Genomic DNA, 17077 nt, shown 5'->3' on the forward strand with positions numbered 1-17077 from the left:
TTTATAAGGTCAATTTAAGTTTCTGGACATGTGCCCCCCCCCCCCCCGGGATATTAATAGTGGATGAGGATGCACATGCACTTGAATGTCAAGGGAGGTAGCTAGATTTTCTTTTGTTAACGATGCTCAGTTAGCTTGTGGGGGGGGGGGGGGAGTGTTGCATGTTACCTGCCAGTCATCAGTCTCTGTCTTGACTTGTGGATATCGGTTCACTACAATTGCCGAGCATTTCAGAATGGAATGGTCGACTCCAGCTGTAACCTAAACAGCCGCCCATTTTTGGTTGATAGGGACAGGATGGGCCGAATGGCTTCTTTGAGCGCCATAAATTTCCGCGGTTCTACTGTGTGTTATCTTCAGCCGGGGCGAAGCTGACTTGATTTTTCAGGGCTCGGGTGGGAGACGAAGCGGGGAGTTGTCTTCCTGCATTCTGGGTCAGGCCGTCATGAGAAGGGAGAGTGTCTGAAAGCACAATACTGGAGATTCTCCACTTGATCCGGTGATCTGGGGAGGGGTGGAGAGATGTGGATTAACCCAGGGACCAAGCGGCATTGGGCGGGGTGGGTCCCCTCCCCTGAACAATGTGTCCCTGCCCCCACCTCCCGACCTGTCAGTGATCTGCTAAGGAAATTCCATGTTTGATCCGCCCCTGGCGAAAGGACTGAAGTCATGTACGCCGCTGCGCTCAGGGTGTCCCGTGGTGCCGCGAAGCCACAGGAAATTCCCGGCGCTGTCATTTACTGAGCGGCTGTTAATTTTGTGTTGTGTAAAGTTGGCGGGTCTGGGGCGGGGGCGGGCCGGTATTTACAGCCCAGGGATGTCATTGGTGAGGAGAGTTGTGACTAATGCCAAGTCAGCCAATGCTGGGTCTCGCTGGGCATAGGGATCGGTCCCGGGCACAGCCAACCGCACGGAACCAGAGAGACATCGGTAGAAACAAAAGCTTCTCCATCAAAGCAGTGCGGAGCCTGCAACTTTCAGGCAGGAATGCCTTGTCCCCACCGCGAGTGCCGGAAGCAAATGTGAGGGAGCAACAGCCGGCCAGGCCGGGACCGTGAGTGTAAAACCTCCCTCAGCTTTGATCCACGGAGGAAGGAGTTATTCCCCGTGAGGGTAGACCAAGTGGAGGTGCTCGGGGCTACGGGTTCACAGCTCTCGATGGCCCCAAGTCCCCTCTGAGCACACGGCAGCCTGGCGGCATTTTAAACCGGTTTCATTCCCACCCGCGCCGTTCAACGGACTCTGGAAATGAGGCAGTTCAGTCGCTGCTGGTGGATTTTGGCCAATCTCGTGGGCTACTGTTGCCTCTCTCGGTGCCAACAAAGACAGTAAGTGTTTGTGAGTGAGTGTGCGAGAAAGTGTATGTGTGAGAATGTTGTGCGTGTTTGAGAACGTGAGCGCGCGTGTGTGAAAGTGAGTGTGAATGGGCGTGATAGAGATTGTGTGCACCAGGGTGACTTGAGTGTTAGAGAAAGCGTGAATGTGCGAGTGTGAATGTGTTTAGGAAAGTGTGAGTGTGAGAGAAAGTGCATGTGAAAGCGTGTTTGCACAAGAGTGCGAGAAAATGTGCATCTAAGAAAGAAAATGTGTGGAATGAGTGTGTGAGATAGTGTGAGTGTGTGCGAGAAAGGTGTGTGTAAGAGAGAGCAAGAGGATGTGTTCTGTTTAAAGGGGAGCATATCAGGGCATGTACTGGCATCTGAGGGTATAGATTGTGAGTTAGAGTGCCACTATCCATTGCAGCCTCTTTATCTGTCTACCCTTTGCTATGTTCTAGGGGTTACCTGGTAACAGCTCCTTCAGTTCTCAGGGCAGGGGTTGATGCAGTTATCAGCTTTACAATATTCAAGCCACTATCAGAAACCAAAGTCCATGTCCAGCTGGTGGTGAAAGGAGAGACGGTGGCTCATAGTCAGGGCTCTGTCTTTGGTGAGTTCTCATGGTTTGAGCTTCAGAAAGATTGCTGTAAACATTTGCTTCATCTCAGCTTTAATGAAAGGCGTTTCTGTGTTTGTGGAGCGTTTTAGTAATCGATATATATGGTATTTGTTTTATTTTGCAGAAAAGGGAACAGTCACATTAAAGGTAAGGTGGCAATTATTTCCTGTCAGATAAAGTTTGGGAAAGGGAGTATAAAGACCCAGCGAATGTTTTAATGGTGAACTTGACAACAATGTAGATCCCATTCAGACTCTCTGCATGTTTTTGTTTCTCCCTCTCTCCCCCTTAAAAATATTGTTTTGTCTCTCCCCTTCAAAAAGATACACCGTCTCACCCTTGTGTTATCCCTTTACCACCATCTCCTTCCAGCTGTCCCTGTAACTCTGAATGTCTTTATCTGTCCTGTCTAACATTCTGCATCTTTCTCATTTATTTCATTCATTTGTTCCTGGTGCTCAACTTCTCCTCACTTTCTTGTCAGTTGTTCTTGCGCAGTTTCGTTCTCTAGCTCCACCCTTGCTCTCTCTGCTTCCCTATTGTTCTCTCATTCTGACATTTTGTTCAGCTGTTTACTCTAGCTTCTGTTTGTTTCCCTATCCTGGCTTTGGCCAAAAAGTGTCACCCAGTACCTGCTGCTGACTCCCCTCCCAATATGCACCTCCTCTCCTCTGTCAGGTTCTGACCCTTGATGACATAAGACCTCCAATCCTTCCTCCCACTGCTGGCTTTGGGCTTCGAGATGGACTCTGACACACGCATGGGGCCGCTTGTGGGAATATTTATTCCTCCAGCTTATGCAGGTTTGAGGGTGTTGGCCGCACTAGAGGCTTCAGCACCTCTAGAGAAGACAGCAAAAGGCAAAACTTCAGCAAACTCTTCAATTCTTGTCCTCGTTATTCTTTCTTTGCCCGTGATTTCAACGATGTCCTGGGGTTTGGGAGTCCTGTTTCTCTGATCTCACAGCTTTCAGAACAGGTGGAGCGAAGGCAGGCAGTTTAACATCAGAAAGTGAGGAGGAAGGGCAGGACAGCTGGGACTGAGAGTCCTTGGCCATCTGTACAGCAGTTGTATGAGGTATGGCAGCAATCATATTAGCTCAAGTCTTTAATAGACTCTATTTGTGCAGCAACTCTTAGCTGCCAAGCCTGAATCGTCATAGATGTCACAGGGCCGGGAAAAATTCTTCTTCATCCCACACTGATAGTCAACAATGAAATATAGATGGAGTTAGTGTGGAACCCATGCTCAGAGAGAGCTAGTGCTATGTGCCTGAGGGAGAGTTGATGCATGTGTACCCTGTACCCTGGGGAGCATCAATGGCTAGTGAGTCCAGTATCTGGCTGATTGCATCCAAGGCCTGAGACCGTGAATGTTCCAAATGAATATTATCAGGGCTTCTTGACATGCACGTTCAACTACAAGAGGCAAACTCCAAAATTCAAAGTTTCGATGTGAGTTTATTCTCAAAGTCACCATATTCTATCCTGAGATTCATTTTATTACAGGCATTCACAGTAGGTGCAGAGAAACACAATGGAATCAATGAAAAACTACACACAAAGATAAACATGCAACCAATGTGTAAAATAAATCAAACTGTGTAAATACAACCCCACCCCCATAACAAATAAATAAATAATATTAAAAACACGAGTCACAGAGCCCTTGAAAGTGAGCTCGTGGGTTATGGAATTAGTTCATTGAGGTGAGTAAAGTTATCCACGCTGGTTCAGGGGCCTGATGGTTAAATGGTAATAACTGCTCCTGAACTTGGTGTTGTGGGACCCAAGGCATCTGTACCTCCTTCCCAAAGGCAACAGTGAAAAGAGCACCCGGATGGGTGGGAGTGGGGGACCCCGATGATAGATGCTCGAACCTGATTTTGTGCACCAGTCTATGTACAATCGAAGCTTGGTCTTTTCAGATGTAGCATGGCCCTGAACAACTTCATTTCAGGTCCTGATGGTTGTGGCAACCCTGATGTATTCTGTGCTTGCTATTCCTTTTCATCTTGATGTTGTGATCTTCAGGTTCTGTACACGTGTTTTCATTAAGATCACTTGAAACCACCCACAACTCGGGAAAAGAATGACCTTGTCTTTTCTTTTTCACCTTCCGCTGTGTCAGGTTTATGCAAAAAAAATTCTTCCCAGCCAGTCAGCTTCCTGCGATGTAGTTATAATGTGTGGTGTGGCTGTGGGAATGCCATTCCTATGCCCTGGAAAAGATTGTAGTGAACAGTTTTGACGATGTTTTAGCGTTTGACTTTCACTGCTGTAGTGAGGGGGAGACTGGTGTTTCCACTACTGTAAATGAGGGCCACATTTTCTTTGTCCAGTTTTGGACTGTCTGTGTCTGGCTGTGAGTTTGGCTCAGGTACTGACTCAGTAGGGTTGGAGACGAAGCATTTGTTTGTGAGGTGTTTTTCCACCGAAATCTCCGTAGTTCTGTTCCTTGCCATTAGATGGTGCGTTATTGGAGTCCTTCCCGTGGTAAGTTGCTGGATTCAAGCTGCGATCATGGCGTCCCATCCATTCTCCAGTGGGTCCGGGTCTGTTGTGTTGCAGGGTTGCAGTTGATGATGAGGGCGACTGAAGCTTCCCATCTAATATCTGAAGGAGTCATTCTGCTGTGTCAGGGACCAGTTGACAGGCAATGACTTCAGTGTCTAAGCTTTACTGTGGAGGGACGTGCTCCTGCTGAAGATTTGATGGTATGGCCTGTAATTTTCTGCAGTGGAAACATTATTGTAACCCTCAGAGTTTGTTGAGGATAGAACTGACCAAGACACTGGGAGATGCTGATAAAGCAACTTGGTAATGTGCTTGTCCTTTTCTATTTGACAGATTGATCTATAAAGGGGAAAAAAAATCCACAGGGGTCCAAGGGGAAAGTTTGCATCATTTATTAAAAATTGACTTAGGTTATAGTTGATGGGAGTTCAGTGGAGCTCTATGGGACTGAGTACTTCACTTTGCTTGGTGTGCATTATTGTTTGATGCTCAAGTGCAGTTCATCTACAGAGGAACAAGAGCTGTTCAATCTTCATTTTCAGTCATTGATTTACAGTTTGCAGATGATGCTTGTGTACGTGCTTATTCAGAGACCTAGCTTCTTGTTATTACTGACTCCTCCTATGAAGCGTAAAAGAGAGTGGGAGTTATATTAAACGACTGGAAGACAAAGGTCCTCTGCCAAACAGACCCACCAGGCAACATTACCTTCTCACTCTCCCACATGCTGCCCTATCGGTCAAGGTCCAAGATGAGTCTTCAAACATGGATCACTTTCTATGTCTTCGGAGAAACCTAACAGCAAAGGTAGATACTGATGATGAAATTCACCACCACCTTTAGTGCACAGGCACAGCTATTGGTCAACTGAAGAAAAGAGTGCTCAAAGACCAAGAGTTAAAGCTGGCACTACTCGGGTGGCCTGGAGAGCAGTCGTGATCCCTGTCTCCTGAATCTGAGACACAGACCAACCGCGACAGGCATGTCTGGGGTCTGTAATTCCCAACTTTTAGGGTGTTCTTGTGGTTAGGACATATAGCAAGTAACTTCAGCAACTATCTTCAGCCACCAATCTTCAGATCTGAATATGGACTGTAGATTAAATTTAAAATGCAGCTCTGGGCAATGGGATCGTAGAGCTGTGATAAGAGCAGCTGACTGAAGGACCAGACAATGTTGATTAACATTCTTTGGAGGGTAGGTGCAAAGGAAGGGAGAGGTGTGAGAGTTATGTGTGATACAAAGAAAGCATTGTAGATACATTGTAAATATAAAATTGTACTTTGATCTTCAGCACATAAAATGTCATGTAGTGTTGGGTCGAGCAGCCCTCTTCCTTGAATATGATGCTGCCGTGTCTCATTTTCTCGAATAAAGAGACTACTTCATAACTACCAGCTCTGTCTCTCCGGTGACTTTGTACATGTTACAACACCGACTACCTCAAATTGGAAAATAAGCAGGTAATCTCCAATCCTGAGTGATTGAGAATATGAAACTAGTTGTATGTAAACTGAAAAGCCACCATGACGAAGATTGATACAGATGAAAAAAGGCCAGTGGTGTGGATGATGGGAAGAAAGTTTAAAGCCACAGGAAGGCAATGATGAACTCGATAGGTGGTCCGGAAAGAATCAGATGGAATACAGTAAGGGGGAAATGTGAGGTGATGTGTTCAGGGAGGGCAAACAAAGCAAAGAATACATAATTATTGGTAGATACTAAGTAAAGGAACATGCTGATCATGAAATGCAAAAGCAAACTGTTGAAGGGGCAGGATGGGTCAGTGGGCTGTTACGAAAGTACTTGCCTTATTGGTTGAGGAATACAATGCTAGAGTGGGAAGGCCTTGCTTTAATTGTCTAAAGCTAGTTTGGAAACAGCTAGGGCAGTTTTATAGTCCTGGTCACCACGTGACGAAAGGTTGTATAAAATATTAAGAGGATTCGACAGGGTAGACAGTCAGGGCATTTCACTTAGCAGAGAAATAAATAACTCGGGGGCATAGGCTTGTTAATTGATGGAAAGATGAGAGGGAAAAACTACTTCAATCAGTGGGGTACTGAAATGAGATACTTCAAATGATGCTGAAGAACTATTACCTGCCAGCCTACAGACCAAGAACTAAGAAGTGTGATTAACTTAGATTTGTGGGTCACATGGATACTATGGAACAATTCCAGTGGTTCTATAAATCTGCAAGCAATCTGGAGCTGATACAAAGTTACAAATAGTTTGGCATCATAGCTTGTATTTAATAAGAGGGTTATTCTGAATAAGGAAAATAAATAATTTCAGGTGATACTCTGAACAGTATTCCAGACGCGGGAACAGATGGAGCTAAGCTGGTGCATCGGTGAAAACGGCCTGCAGTTCTAGTTTCTGTCAATAGAGGTTCCCAGTGAGGTGGTAAAAGACAAAATAGAACCATTGTGGTATCTGCACGGGCCAATGTGGATGTCCAGAGAAAATAAGATTTGCCCTGCGGCTGGACTGAATTGAATTGCATTGACTTTAGTACTTCCTTCATACACATGAGGAGTAATAGTCTTTACATTACGTCTCCTTCTAAATGTGCAATTTATAGCCATTTTTAATAAATAGTATATACGACAGGATAGTCAATATAATAGAAATTCAGTTGTGTCAGCATGAATTAAGCAGTCTGATGGCCTGGTGGAAGAAGCTGTCCCGGAGCCTGCTGGTCCTGGCTTTTATGTTACGGTATCGTTTCCTGGATGGTAGCAGCTGGAACAGTTTGTGGTTGGGGTGACTCAGGTCTCCAGTGATCCTTCGGGTCCTTTTTACACACCTGTCTCTGTAAGTGGATTACTTTCTTGTGTGTGGATACACTTGCTCTGATTTTAGCTTATTTGTAAATTTCTGCAGGGGTGTTTGTAATAGGAATTGCTCATGTAAATATGATGGTTATCGTGGAGTTTGGGTGACCTTGTCAGGACTGTTTCAGAGATCATTAGTACCCATTGCATTAACATCACTGAGACATCTCACCATCAGCACGGAGCTTTCACCCAAACCAACCACATACTATTACTACGGGACCAAGCAGGAGACCGGGTGTCCTGGAATGAGTGGGCCACTTCCTAGCATCTGATGGGATGAACACCATCCACAATGCACAAGCTAGGAATATGATGGAATACGCTGCTTGCCTGAATGAATACAGCTCCAACACTTCAATAAGCCATCCGGGATAAAGTTGCTAGTTTTACTGAAACTCCCATCTATGTCAGAATCAGGTTCAATATCACTGTTCCATGTGGTGAAATTTGTTGTTTTGTGGCAGTGGTAGAGTCCAATAGATAAAATGCACTATAAATTACAAGAAGAAATATAATTATTGTACTTGTATATTATTACAAATATGTTAATTACATATTACAAAAAGAGCAGAAACAGTAAGGTAGTGCTCATTGTTCATTAAGAAATCTGTTCCATGTTCAATGGTTCAATTTTATGTCAGACAATGTATACAATATACAGCCTGAAACTCTTACTCTCTGCAGGCGGAGCAGACTTGATGGGCCAAATGGCCTAATTTTGCTCCTATGTCTTATGGGCATCCAGAAGAACAACCCTAAAGAGTGAATGATAGCAAAAGATGTTAGAACTGCAAATCCCCCTCTTCCCCCCCTTCCCACGCACAAGCAGCAGCAAGACATCAATCAACCCTCCCCCCACTTATTCCAGCAAAAAGCATCAGCACCCGCCATGTGCCAAAAAATTAATTTCCTCCATCAGTCGCACACCGGTGGCCGCAGAATATTCACAAAAAAATAACTGCGGTTACTCTTCTGGTTACTCCCAGCGACACCGTTCAGGACCACTTTCCCTGAGATTGACGAGGGCTTCAGGCCCATGGGAACATCACCATTTACACGTTACTGTTCAAGTTGTGCACCATCCTTACTAGGAAATATATCACTGTGTGTAAATCCTGGTACAGCAGTCCCTGGGTTACACAAGGTTTCCATTCCTGAAAAACACTATATAAACCCATTTCTCCCTAAATCAGAGATGTCCATTTTTTACAGTATCCCATAATGTATTGCTCTGCATGTATTTACTGTAAGCCTTGTATTTCATTGAACAATTACCCTAACATTACCTATAATTAAACAAATGGAATGCATTGTATTGTGGTTAATTGGGACACAGTGGGACTAGTACATTTTGGCTCAATTGAGTGGCTGCCCCAACTAGCTGAAGTTTCATGGAAATAGATAAAAAGCTATAAAAAAGGCAAACGACCATTTAACTGAGTAACAAATTTTGTATTTAAATGGAAATACAGAACAAATTAGAACATTACCAAGTTCCTAATAGTTATCACCACAAGAATTTATCCACTGTACAATGCCATGTTGTTTGATTGTAAATGAACAAAATCAGTGCAGATAATGGACTGCCTTTATACAATACTTAAGCTGATTGCGTCCTCCAAATCATTTTCATTATAATGTTCAAGATTATAGTTGATGCCTTCAAATTCTCTAATTCCTAACTTGCCGAAGTAGTGCAATTGTTTAATTTTCCCTCCTTTCGGAATGGCTGCTTATTTCCCACCAACTATCAGTGACAAAAATCACTGCTTTTTGAATGCAAACACACACAACCGATGCTATTTAAAAACTGTTTGCTCTCAGCACAGTGTAGTGGTCACAGCAAGTACATGTGACTGATGTTAGTTAGAAGCTGTTTGGCAATAGTCCTCTGGCCCATTTAAGCTTCACTGTCCCAAATAAATGAAAAGAATCTCAGCTACTTTCTTGATTTAGTTTTTGTTCTTAAGAATTGTCCCAAATAAATGTCTGCTCTGACCAACTGATGGCCCAATTAACCGGATTCCACTGCAGTACACTATTCTGAATTGAAATTGCTATATAACATACCATCATATATGCATGCATTTCTATGTAACAGCCTGGGTCAAAAACACAGATATGCTTATCTGATCCAGTGTTTAATATACACACCATCCTATGGTACACATTGTATACTGTATCAGTATGCGCAGGTGCCCAGTGCAGCTTCTTGTGTAATGCACTGACCAATTGACCCTTCTTCCTGTGTAATACTTCATCCAGTACACAACTGCCTTTATAACATGTTATCCAATACCCACAGCTCCTGATGTATTGCACTGTTAAACTGTATGAAAGCTGTTCAATATGGATTCCTGTGTCAATCCCACAACAATTATCCAGCTCTGTCATTCAGTTACAAAGTTCATTGTGAATTGCCTGCCAGCGGTCTCACTGGTTGTTCTGTGATTGCCATTACCTCTGATAGTGATTCTTCAGGCGAGGCTCGGCTACGTGTCGAGGTTCCGGACTCAATCACCACGTGGATAACCGAAGCAGTCAGCCCGTCGCAGGAGTTTAGTTTTTATTCTCTAACAGTTAGTGGGGCGGCACAGTAGTGCAGTGGTTAGCACAACGGTTTTTAACAACCCAGGTTCAATTCCCGTCGCTGACTGTAAAGAGTTTGTACGTTCTCCCTGAGACCGCATGGGTTTCCTCCCACAGTCCAAAGACCTACTGGTTGGTACGTTAATTGGTCATTGTAAATTGTCCCGTGATTAGGCTCGGACTAAATCAGGGATTGCTGACGGCCTATTCTGATAGATAGATAGATAGATAGATACTTTATTCATCCCCATGGGGAAATTCAACATTTTTTCCAATGTCCCATACACTTGTTGTAGCAAAAACTCATTACATACAATACTTAACTCAGTAATAATATGATATGCATCTAAATCACTAACTCAAAAAGCATTAATAATAGCTTTAAAAAAAGTTCTTAAGTCCTGGCAGTTGAATTGTAAAGCCTAATGGCATTGGGGAGTATTGACCTCTTCATCCTGTCTGAGGAGCATTGCATCGACAGTAACCTGTCGCTGAAACTGCTTCTCTGTCTCTGGATGGTGCTATGTAGAGGATGTTCAGGGTTTTCCATAATTGACCGTAGCCTACTCAGCGCCCTTCGCTCAGCTACCGATGTTAAACTCTCCAGTACTTTGCCCACGACAGAGCCCGCCTTCCTTATCAGCTTATTAAGACGTGAGGCGTCCTTCTTCTTAATGCTTCCTCCCCAACATGCCACCACAAAGAAGAGGGCGCTCTCAACAACTGACCTATAGAACATCTTCAGCATCTCACTGCAGACATTGAATGACGCCAACCTTCTAAGGAAGTACAGTCGACTCTGTGCCTTCCTGCACAAGGCATCTGTGTTGGCAGTCCAGTCTAGCTTCTCGTCCAACTGTACTCCCAGATACTTGTAGGTCTTAACCTGCTCCACACATTCTCCATTAATGATCACTGGCTCCATATGAGGCCTAGATCTCCTAAAGTCCACCACCATCTCCTTGGTCTTGGTGACATTGAGACGCAGGTAGTTTGAGTTGCACCATATCACAAAGTCCTGTATCAGTTTCCTATACTCCTCCTCCTGTCCATTCCTGACACACCCCACTATGGCCGTGTCATCAGCGAACTTCTGCACATGGCAGGACTCCGAGTTATATTGGAAGTCAGATGTGTACAGGGTGAACAGGACCGGAGAGAGTACGGTTCCCTGTGGCGCTCCTGTGCTGCTGACCACTGTGTCAGACCTACAGTCTCCCAACCGCACATACTGAGGTCTATCTGTCAAGTAGTCCACTATCCAATCCACCATGTGAGAGTCTACTCCCATCTCCGTTAGTTTGTGCTTTAAGATCTTGGGCTGGATGGTGTTAAAGGCACTAGAGAAGTCAAGGAATGTAATCCTCACAGCACAACTGACCCCCTCTAGGTGAGAGAGTGATTTGTGCAGCAAATACGTGATAGCATCCTCCACTCCCACCTTCTGTACCGAATCTCAATAAATAAATAAATAAATAAAGAGTTGTCCCAAATAAGTTGCTGCCCTGATTAACTGATGGCCCAATTAACTGGAGTCCACTGTATCTGTTGTATTAATTCATTAATGAGACCCATGAAGCATTATTGACGCTAGCTTGAAAAATACTTTAAAAAATGTAAGGGAAAGTTACGTAAAGTTGTATTTCGTTAGTTGGGTTATTCATAACCTGTAGAGCCCCTGTGCGCTTTTCCCATCACAATTGTGGGAGTACTTTCATCAGGTACCACCTTGTCATGAGGTGTTAGTGATGAACAATAAATGCTGGCTTTTTCCAGCATTGTACCAATCTTGAAGAATGAGTAAATGAGCAGCTGAAAAGTGGCCTCCAGTCACTTCTTATCCATTTTCCTCCTATTAAACCTCTTTTCTTTATCTTCCAGGTGCCGCAAGGATTCAGTGGACAGGCTCAGTTAAAAGTGTGGGGCAATCGATATCTCACCGATGATGGACACATCTTCCACAACTTTACAACCGTCACTATCGACTCTAAAGGATCGTCGGTGTTTATCCAGACAGACAAACCCGTCTATAAACCGAAGCAGAGAGGTGACCCTTCCTTACCCACCTCTCTGCATTCCCCATGGCCCGAGTCTCAGAGTGTATCAACTTGTATTAAATGCTGAGAGACTGAGAGAAAGAAAAGGAGGGTAAGGGAGGGGGTGGAGATGAAAGGAAGGAGAGACAGAATATCCTCATTACCCAAATATTTCAATTTAGCTAATTTCTCAGATCAAAGTCATGATTCAAGTCCTTAGAGGGAACATACTGAGCAAGAACTGCACCATTCAATTTGGTGTTCTATTGGTTCAATCCATAGAGATTAAATCCCTACGTGCACCTCCCTTGTATCTGTGAGTTCTCCTTTTCACCCTCAATACCTGTCTTATTCTTCCCTTCTTTCTCTCTGTTACTCACTTTTTTCCTTTTCTCGCTTCCATTTAATGACATCCTTTCTTTCTCTTTCTCTCTTTCTTCTGCGTTTCTTTATCTTCTTATTTTTCTTCTGTCTTCTTTCTCTTTGAGGGTAACCGGAGGGAAGAGCTTTAAATTAATTGGTGAAGTGTACTGGCCAGTATCCACACAATTTGTGCCCCACTTTTTAAATTAATTGGGAAAATGTACTGGCCAGTATCCACACAATTTGTGCCCCACTTTTTAAATTAATTGGTGAAGTGTACTGGCCAGTATCCACACAATTTGTGCCCCACTTTTTAAATTAATTGGGAAAATGTACTGGCCAGTATCCACACAATTTGTGTCCCACTTTTTAAATTAATTGGGAAAATGTACTGGCCAGTATCCACACAATTTGTGCCCCACTTTTTAAATTAATTGGTGAAGTGTACTGGCCAGTATCCACACAATTTGTGCCCCACTTTTTAAATTAATTGGGAAAATGTACTGGCCAGTATCCACACAATTTGTGCCCCCATTTTACTTGCAGCCGGTTTATGTGGCACGATCAAAACTAGTTTCATTTAACTTAAGTTGCCTTTTAGCTTAATCAAGTGATATTAAATGCACCTATTGAAACCTATTGACTCCACAGATTGCGTCACTTAAAGAGATGTTTGTAGAGGTAACCAAAGGGTTGGTGTGAAGGATTCATTTTAAGGAGTGCTTAAGGGAGGCAAGAGAGATTTAGAGAGGAAATTGCAGAGCTTATGGGCAAGACCGCTGAGAGCATGGTAATCGGTTGTAAGACGATTAAATTTGGGGATAATTGAACTGTTAGAATCAGAGGGACACAGGTACCAGAGACTTGGAGCTCCATCCAGAATTGGGGAAGCACGCAATATGTGTTTAGTAAAGACATAATTTGTACTACTTTTTCACCAGTGCCTTTCTCCCTCTTTCCTTCACAGTGCTGATTAATGTGTTCACCGTCACCCCTGACCTCCGACCCACCAATCCGAAGGTAGGATTTGTCACTGTCCCTGCCAGCCTCCAGTTTTGTGTATAAATTGAATATACACCCCTTCCAGTTACCTTTTTGAAGTTTTGGATTTGATCAGAAAGTTTTTCCTTGTTTTTTGTTTGGCTTTCACTCTCAGTTTGAGCAGTTCAGTTCTTTTTTTTGTTTTTTTTTGTGTTTTGGGGTTTTTTTCTGTATATGTCAATTATAAAAGTTTCTTTATCTTTTTTATCTTTTTATGGATAAGAGGAGAATCAATTACCTTTCTATTATATACTATTAGATTAATACTTTGATCTTGATAATGTTTAGTTTTCCTTTTATTCAAACTGTTAATAATATAGATATTTGTGATAATTCTCCTCTTGTTTATATATATGTACTTTTTATTCAACTAATAAAAAGATTGATAAAGAAAGAATATACAGAAAGACTGACTTACCCGATGAAATGTTAGTGACAATAGCAGCAGGCCTTCTGGTCCATCCTATTTCTAAACCCAGTGGGTAGCAGGAGGGCAGAGGATAGCTGGGTTCACCTCAGGCTGACACTCAGACTCTCAGCAGTCATATTGAAGTTCTGGATCCATTGGGAATGGGTCAGAGATTCGGACTGAAACACTGCAAATCCACATTAATGCCGTGTCCAGCATGAAGCCATTGGCTATGTTCCGACCCATCATCAAGCTTCTTACAGGATATTAGTTTTGGAGATGGTTTGAACATCCCTGTCTTGGTTAATGATGTTTCTAAGCACACAGGTTAGCATGGTAGCAAAGTGGTTAACAGAATGCAGAACATCAAACAGTACAGGCCCTTTGTCCCACAATGTGGTGCCGACATTTTAACCTACTCCAAAATTAATCTAATCTTTCTCTCCCACGTAACCCTTCATTTTTCTTTCATCCATGTGCCTATTTATGTCCCTAGTGTATCAGCCTCTACCTCCACCCCCGGCAGCACATTCCATGCACCTATCACTCTCTGTGTTTTTTAAATAAAAAAGAAACTTGCCTCTGATATCCCCCTATACTTTCTGCAATAACCTTAAAGTTGTGTTCCCTTGTATTAGTCATTTCCGCCCTGCTAGTGGACAAGCAGCCAGAGTTCTGGATCGTTGTTCCAGACTCATGAGTCTGAATCCCACCGAGGCAGCTGGGGAATGTAACATTAAGTAAGGTAGTGTAGCAGTTAGCACAATACTTTACAGAACCAGGGACTCGGACCCGATTCAATTCCTACCACTGTCTGTAAGGCGCTGATACGTTCTCCCCGTGACTGTTTGGGCTTCCCCCCACAGTCAAAGAGGTTAATTTGGAGATTGTAAACTGCCCTGTGGTTAGGCTAGGGTTAAATTGGAGTTATCCAGTTGGCACCGTTTGAAGGGCTGGACTGTATCTCAATAATAAACTAAATTTGGAAAAAAACAATGATGCCAGCCTTGGTAAAGACAACCATGGAATGAGCAGACTGTTGTAAAGCAATCTGGTTCAATAACGTCTTCCTTCAGAGGAGGAAATCTGTGATCCTTACCAAGTCTGGCTTCAGTGTGGCTCCAGATCTGCTAACGTCATTGACTCTTTAGCTGTTTCCTCAGTTTAGGAGTAATTAGGGACACAGAATAATTGCTGGTGTCCTCAGTGATGTTCTCATCCTGTATATGAAAAAGAATTGTTCTTGGACCTCCTCAATAGTTGTGTTGATTTGCTGTCAAAGTTCAAAAAGGCACCAGTGTGTTTTATTTTCCTCTCTCATTCTCTGCCTCTGGGCACAGCTGGCAAGGTCAAACCGCTTTTCCGCTTCTCAGCTATCCTGACGAAGTGATGGTGAGCTGTCTTTGTCCCCCATTGTGTGTGTGGTAATCCGTGGAGCTGTTGCGAAACAAATCAGAGTTTGCAAAGCCTCTTTGCAAGGCATTTTTAATGCCAAGTTGTCGTCAGGCTGGTTCAGCTGGTACAGGAAACAGGTTTCCTTGTTCCACAGCCAGGAAAAAGATGGTAAGTTTCCTGCCCTAAAGGGCTTAGTGAGACAAATGTTTTATTTTCGCAATTCCACTTCATTCTGGTCACTGTTATTGAGTCTGAAGAGGAGGTTTAGATGTGAATAAAAATCCATATTAATAAAATTGCTATTTCATTTACTGGTGCCTCCTCTTTGCATTTTGTGTGTTATTTGCTTCTGAGTTGAAGGAAGCTTGGGATTTGTCATAAGAATAAATGAGAAAATTGGGTACGACTGCTGAGTTCTGCAGAATGGCTCCTTGGCACTATGGATATTGATGTTGCCTGCACATATAACAGGGGCTAAACTTTCAGTAATTCAAGAATGCTATTGAAGTGAATCATTGATTCCTCATTCAAACATCATTCTCTTGCAGGTTGAAGCCTATATCGTGGTGAGTGCCAGGGAGATGCCATCCAACCAGAAGCATGCATGGCCACAACTGGGATGTTAAAAGCACCCTGTTATCCTTTGGGCATCCATCATTTTATCTGTCTGACAGTTTGACACAGAGCGAGACCCGTCTTTATTCTGCATGTTGCCCGTCAGTTTCTCCAATTTTCCTCTCTCCGTGTTATCTGTCACTCTGAATCTCTCTCCTGCTTTCCCATCTTTTCTCTATACCAGACTCAAATATTCTAAATGACTCTAGCAGTGTTGCTGCCGCTTCTGAGAACTGGAGCTTTGCACCATGTTCTCCCCGACCACAGCAGCAGCGTAAATCGGGAACTCTGCACGCAACAGGGCCTGTTCCATGTGGTGGACATCCGTGGGTTGCAGTCACACCACCACCCCCCACCCCGTCCCGTCTCTGTGAGGAAATGCATGCTTAAGATTAATAACAGAAAATGGGATCATGTGTGATTGAATCAGACGTAAATAAGGTGGGGGAGAGATTGCAGACATGTTTGTGTCGGGTAATCAGAGATCCCGTCCCATCACCTTGTTGGGGAATCACAGATTCTTATCCCTTCAGAATGTGAAGGGCAATATCTGCCATGGTGTATAGTTCCCTTTGCCTCATTGCTGGTCTTTTCCTCAGGATCCCCGGGGCTCTCGGATGATCCAGTGGACTGACCTAAAGCCAATCTGCTGTGGTAAGTCATGCAATTGCTTCTATGAAATTCCCATAAAATTAACCCCAATGGCTGTTCATGTTAAGTTGAAAGTTGATTTCCCACAAGTTCCAGGCACCATTCAACTCACTAACAGAAACTAAACTCTTTGTAGAAAGTCCCCCTTTTCCATTTCACAGGCCCCATGATTCATGGTGGGAAGTTTTCCGGTTTGCAAACTCAGTGAGTTGTTTAAAGGTATAGCAGATACGTGAGTGTCGTTAAGAGTTAAGTGGTAATGAGAGGGCCTGAGAAGGTTTATAAACCGGAAAACCTACCCACCATGGATCAGAACTGAAGAAGCCTCTCAGAAGAGTGGTGAAATATCGTCTAGACAACACAGCAAGTCCAATTGCCTTGATTTACTACTGCTTGATATACAATGACCTGGATGACTGAGAAACGTCATGGACATATGACTGGTTCTGAGTGTTTCTCAGTGCCATCCAGTTCACTATAATGAAGGATGAGCTCACCCTGCAGGGATTTCCAACCTTTTTTATGCCACGGACCAATACCATTAAGCAAAGAGTCCATTGACCCCAGGTTGGGATCCCCTCCTCTAGAGGAACTTGGGCCACTGTTTTGTCATTAACTCACCAAGTGAGTGCGACTAGCTCTGCCTGTTAGCCACCCCTCAGTCATGTTCCCATTTCCCTC

The 17077-nt window shown here is 43.6% G+C and overlaps 1 protein-coding gene across 3 annotated transcripts in view; it reads left to right on the top strand.

The window, feature by feature from the left end:
* The first annotated feature begins 259 nt into the window (after nt 1–259).
* Nucleotides 260–17077, top strand: part of cpamd8 (C3 and PZP like alpha-2-macroglobulin domain containing 8) — a 100488-nt gene continuing 83670 nt past the window's right edge. The window contains exons 1-7 of one of the 3 annotated variants that reach the window (XR_012101765.1): nt 260–1328; nt 1778–1929; nt 2063–2085; nt 11768–11933; nt 13253–13305; nt 15679–15696; nt 16345–16399. Coding sequence is in view for 2 of the 3 variants with exons in the window: in XM_073068482.1 (XP_072924583.1) it covers nt 1249–1328; nt 1778–1929; nt 2063–2085; nt 11768–11933; nt 13253–13305; nt 15679–15696; nt 16345–16399 (547 nt within the window). In the remaining variant the exon portion in view is untranslated. Of the gene's footprint in view, nt 1329–1777; nt 1930–2062; nt 2086–11767; nt 11934–13252; nt 13306–15678; nt 15697–15790; nt 15847–16344; nt 16400–17077 lie in introns of those variants that run through there. The other 2 variants (XM_073068482.1, XM_073068483.1) reach the window with 2 other exon arrangements.

Source organism: Hemitrygon akajei, chromosome 16 (assembly GCF_048418815.1).
Source record: "Hemitrygon akajei chromosome 16, sHemAka1.3, whole genome shotgun sequence".
Taxonomy (NCBI): Eukaryota; Metazoa; Chordata; class Chondrichthyes; order Myliobatiformes; family Dasyatidae; genus Hemitrygon; species Hemitrygon akajei.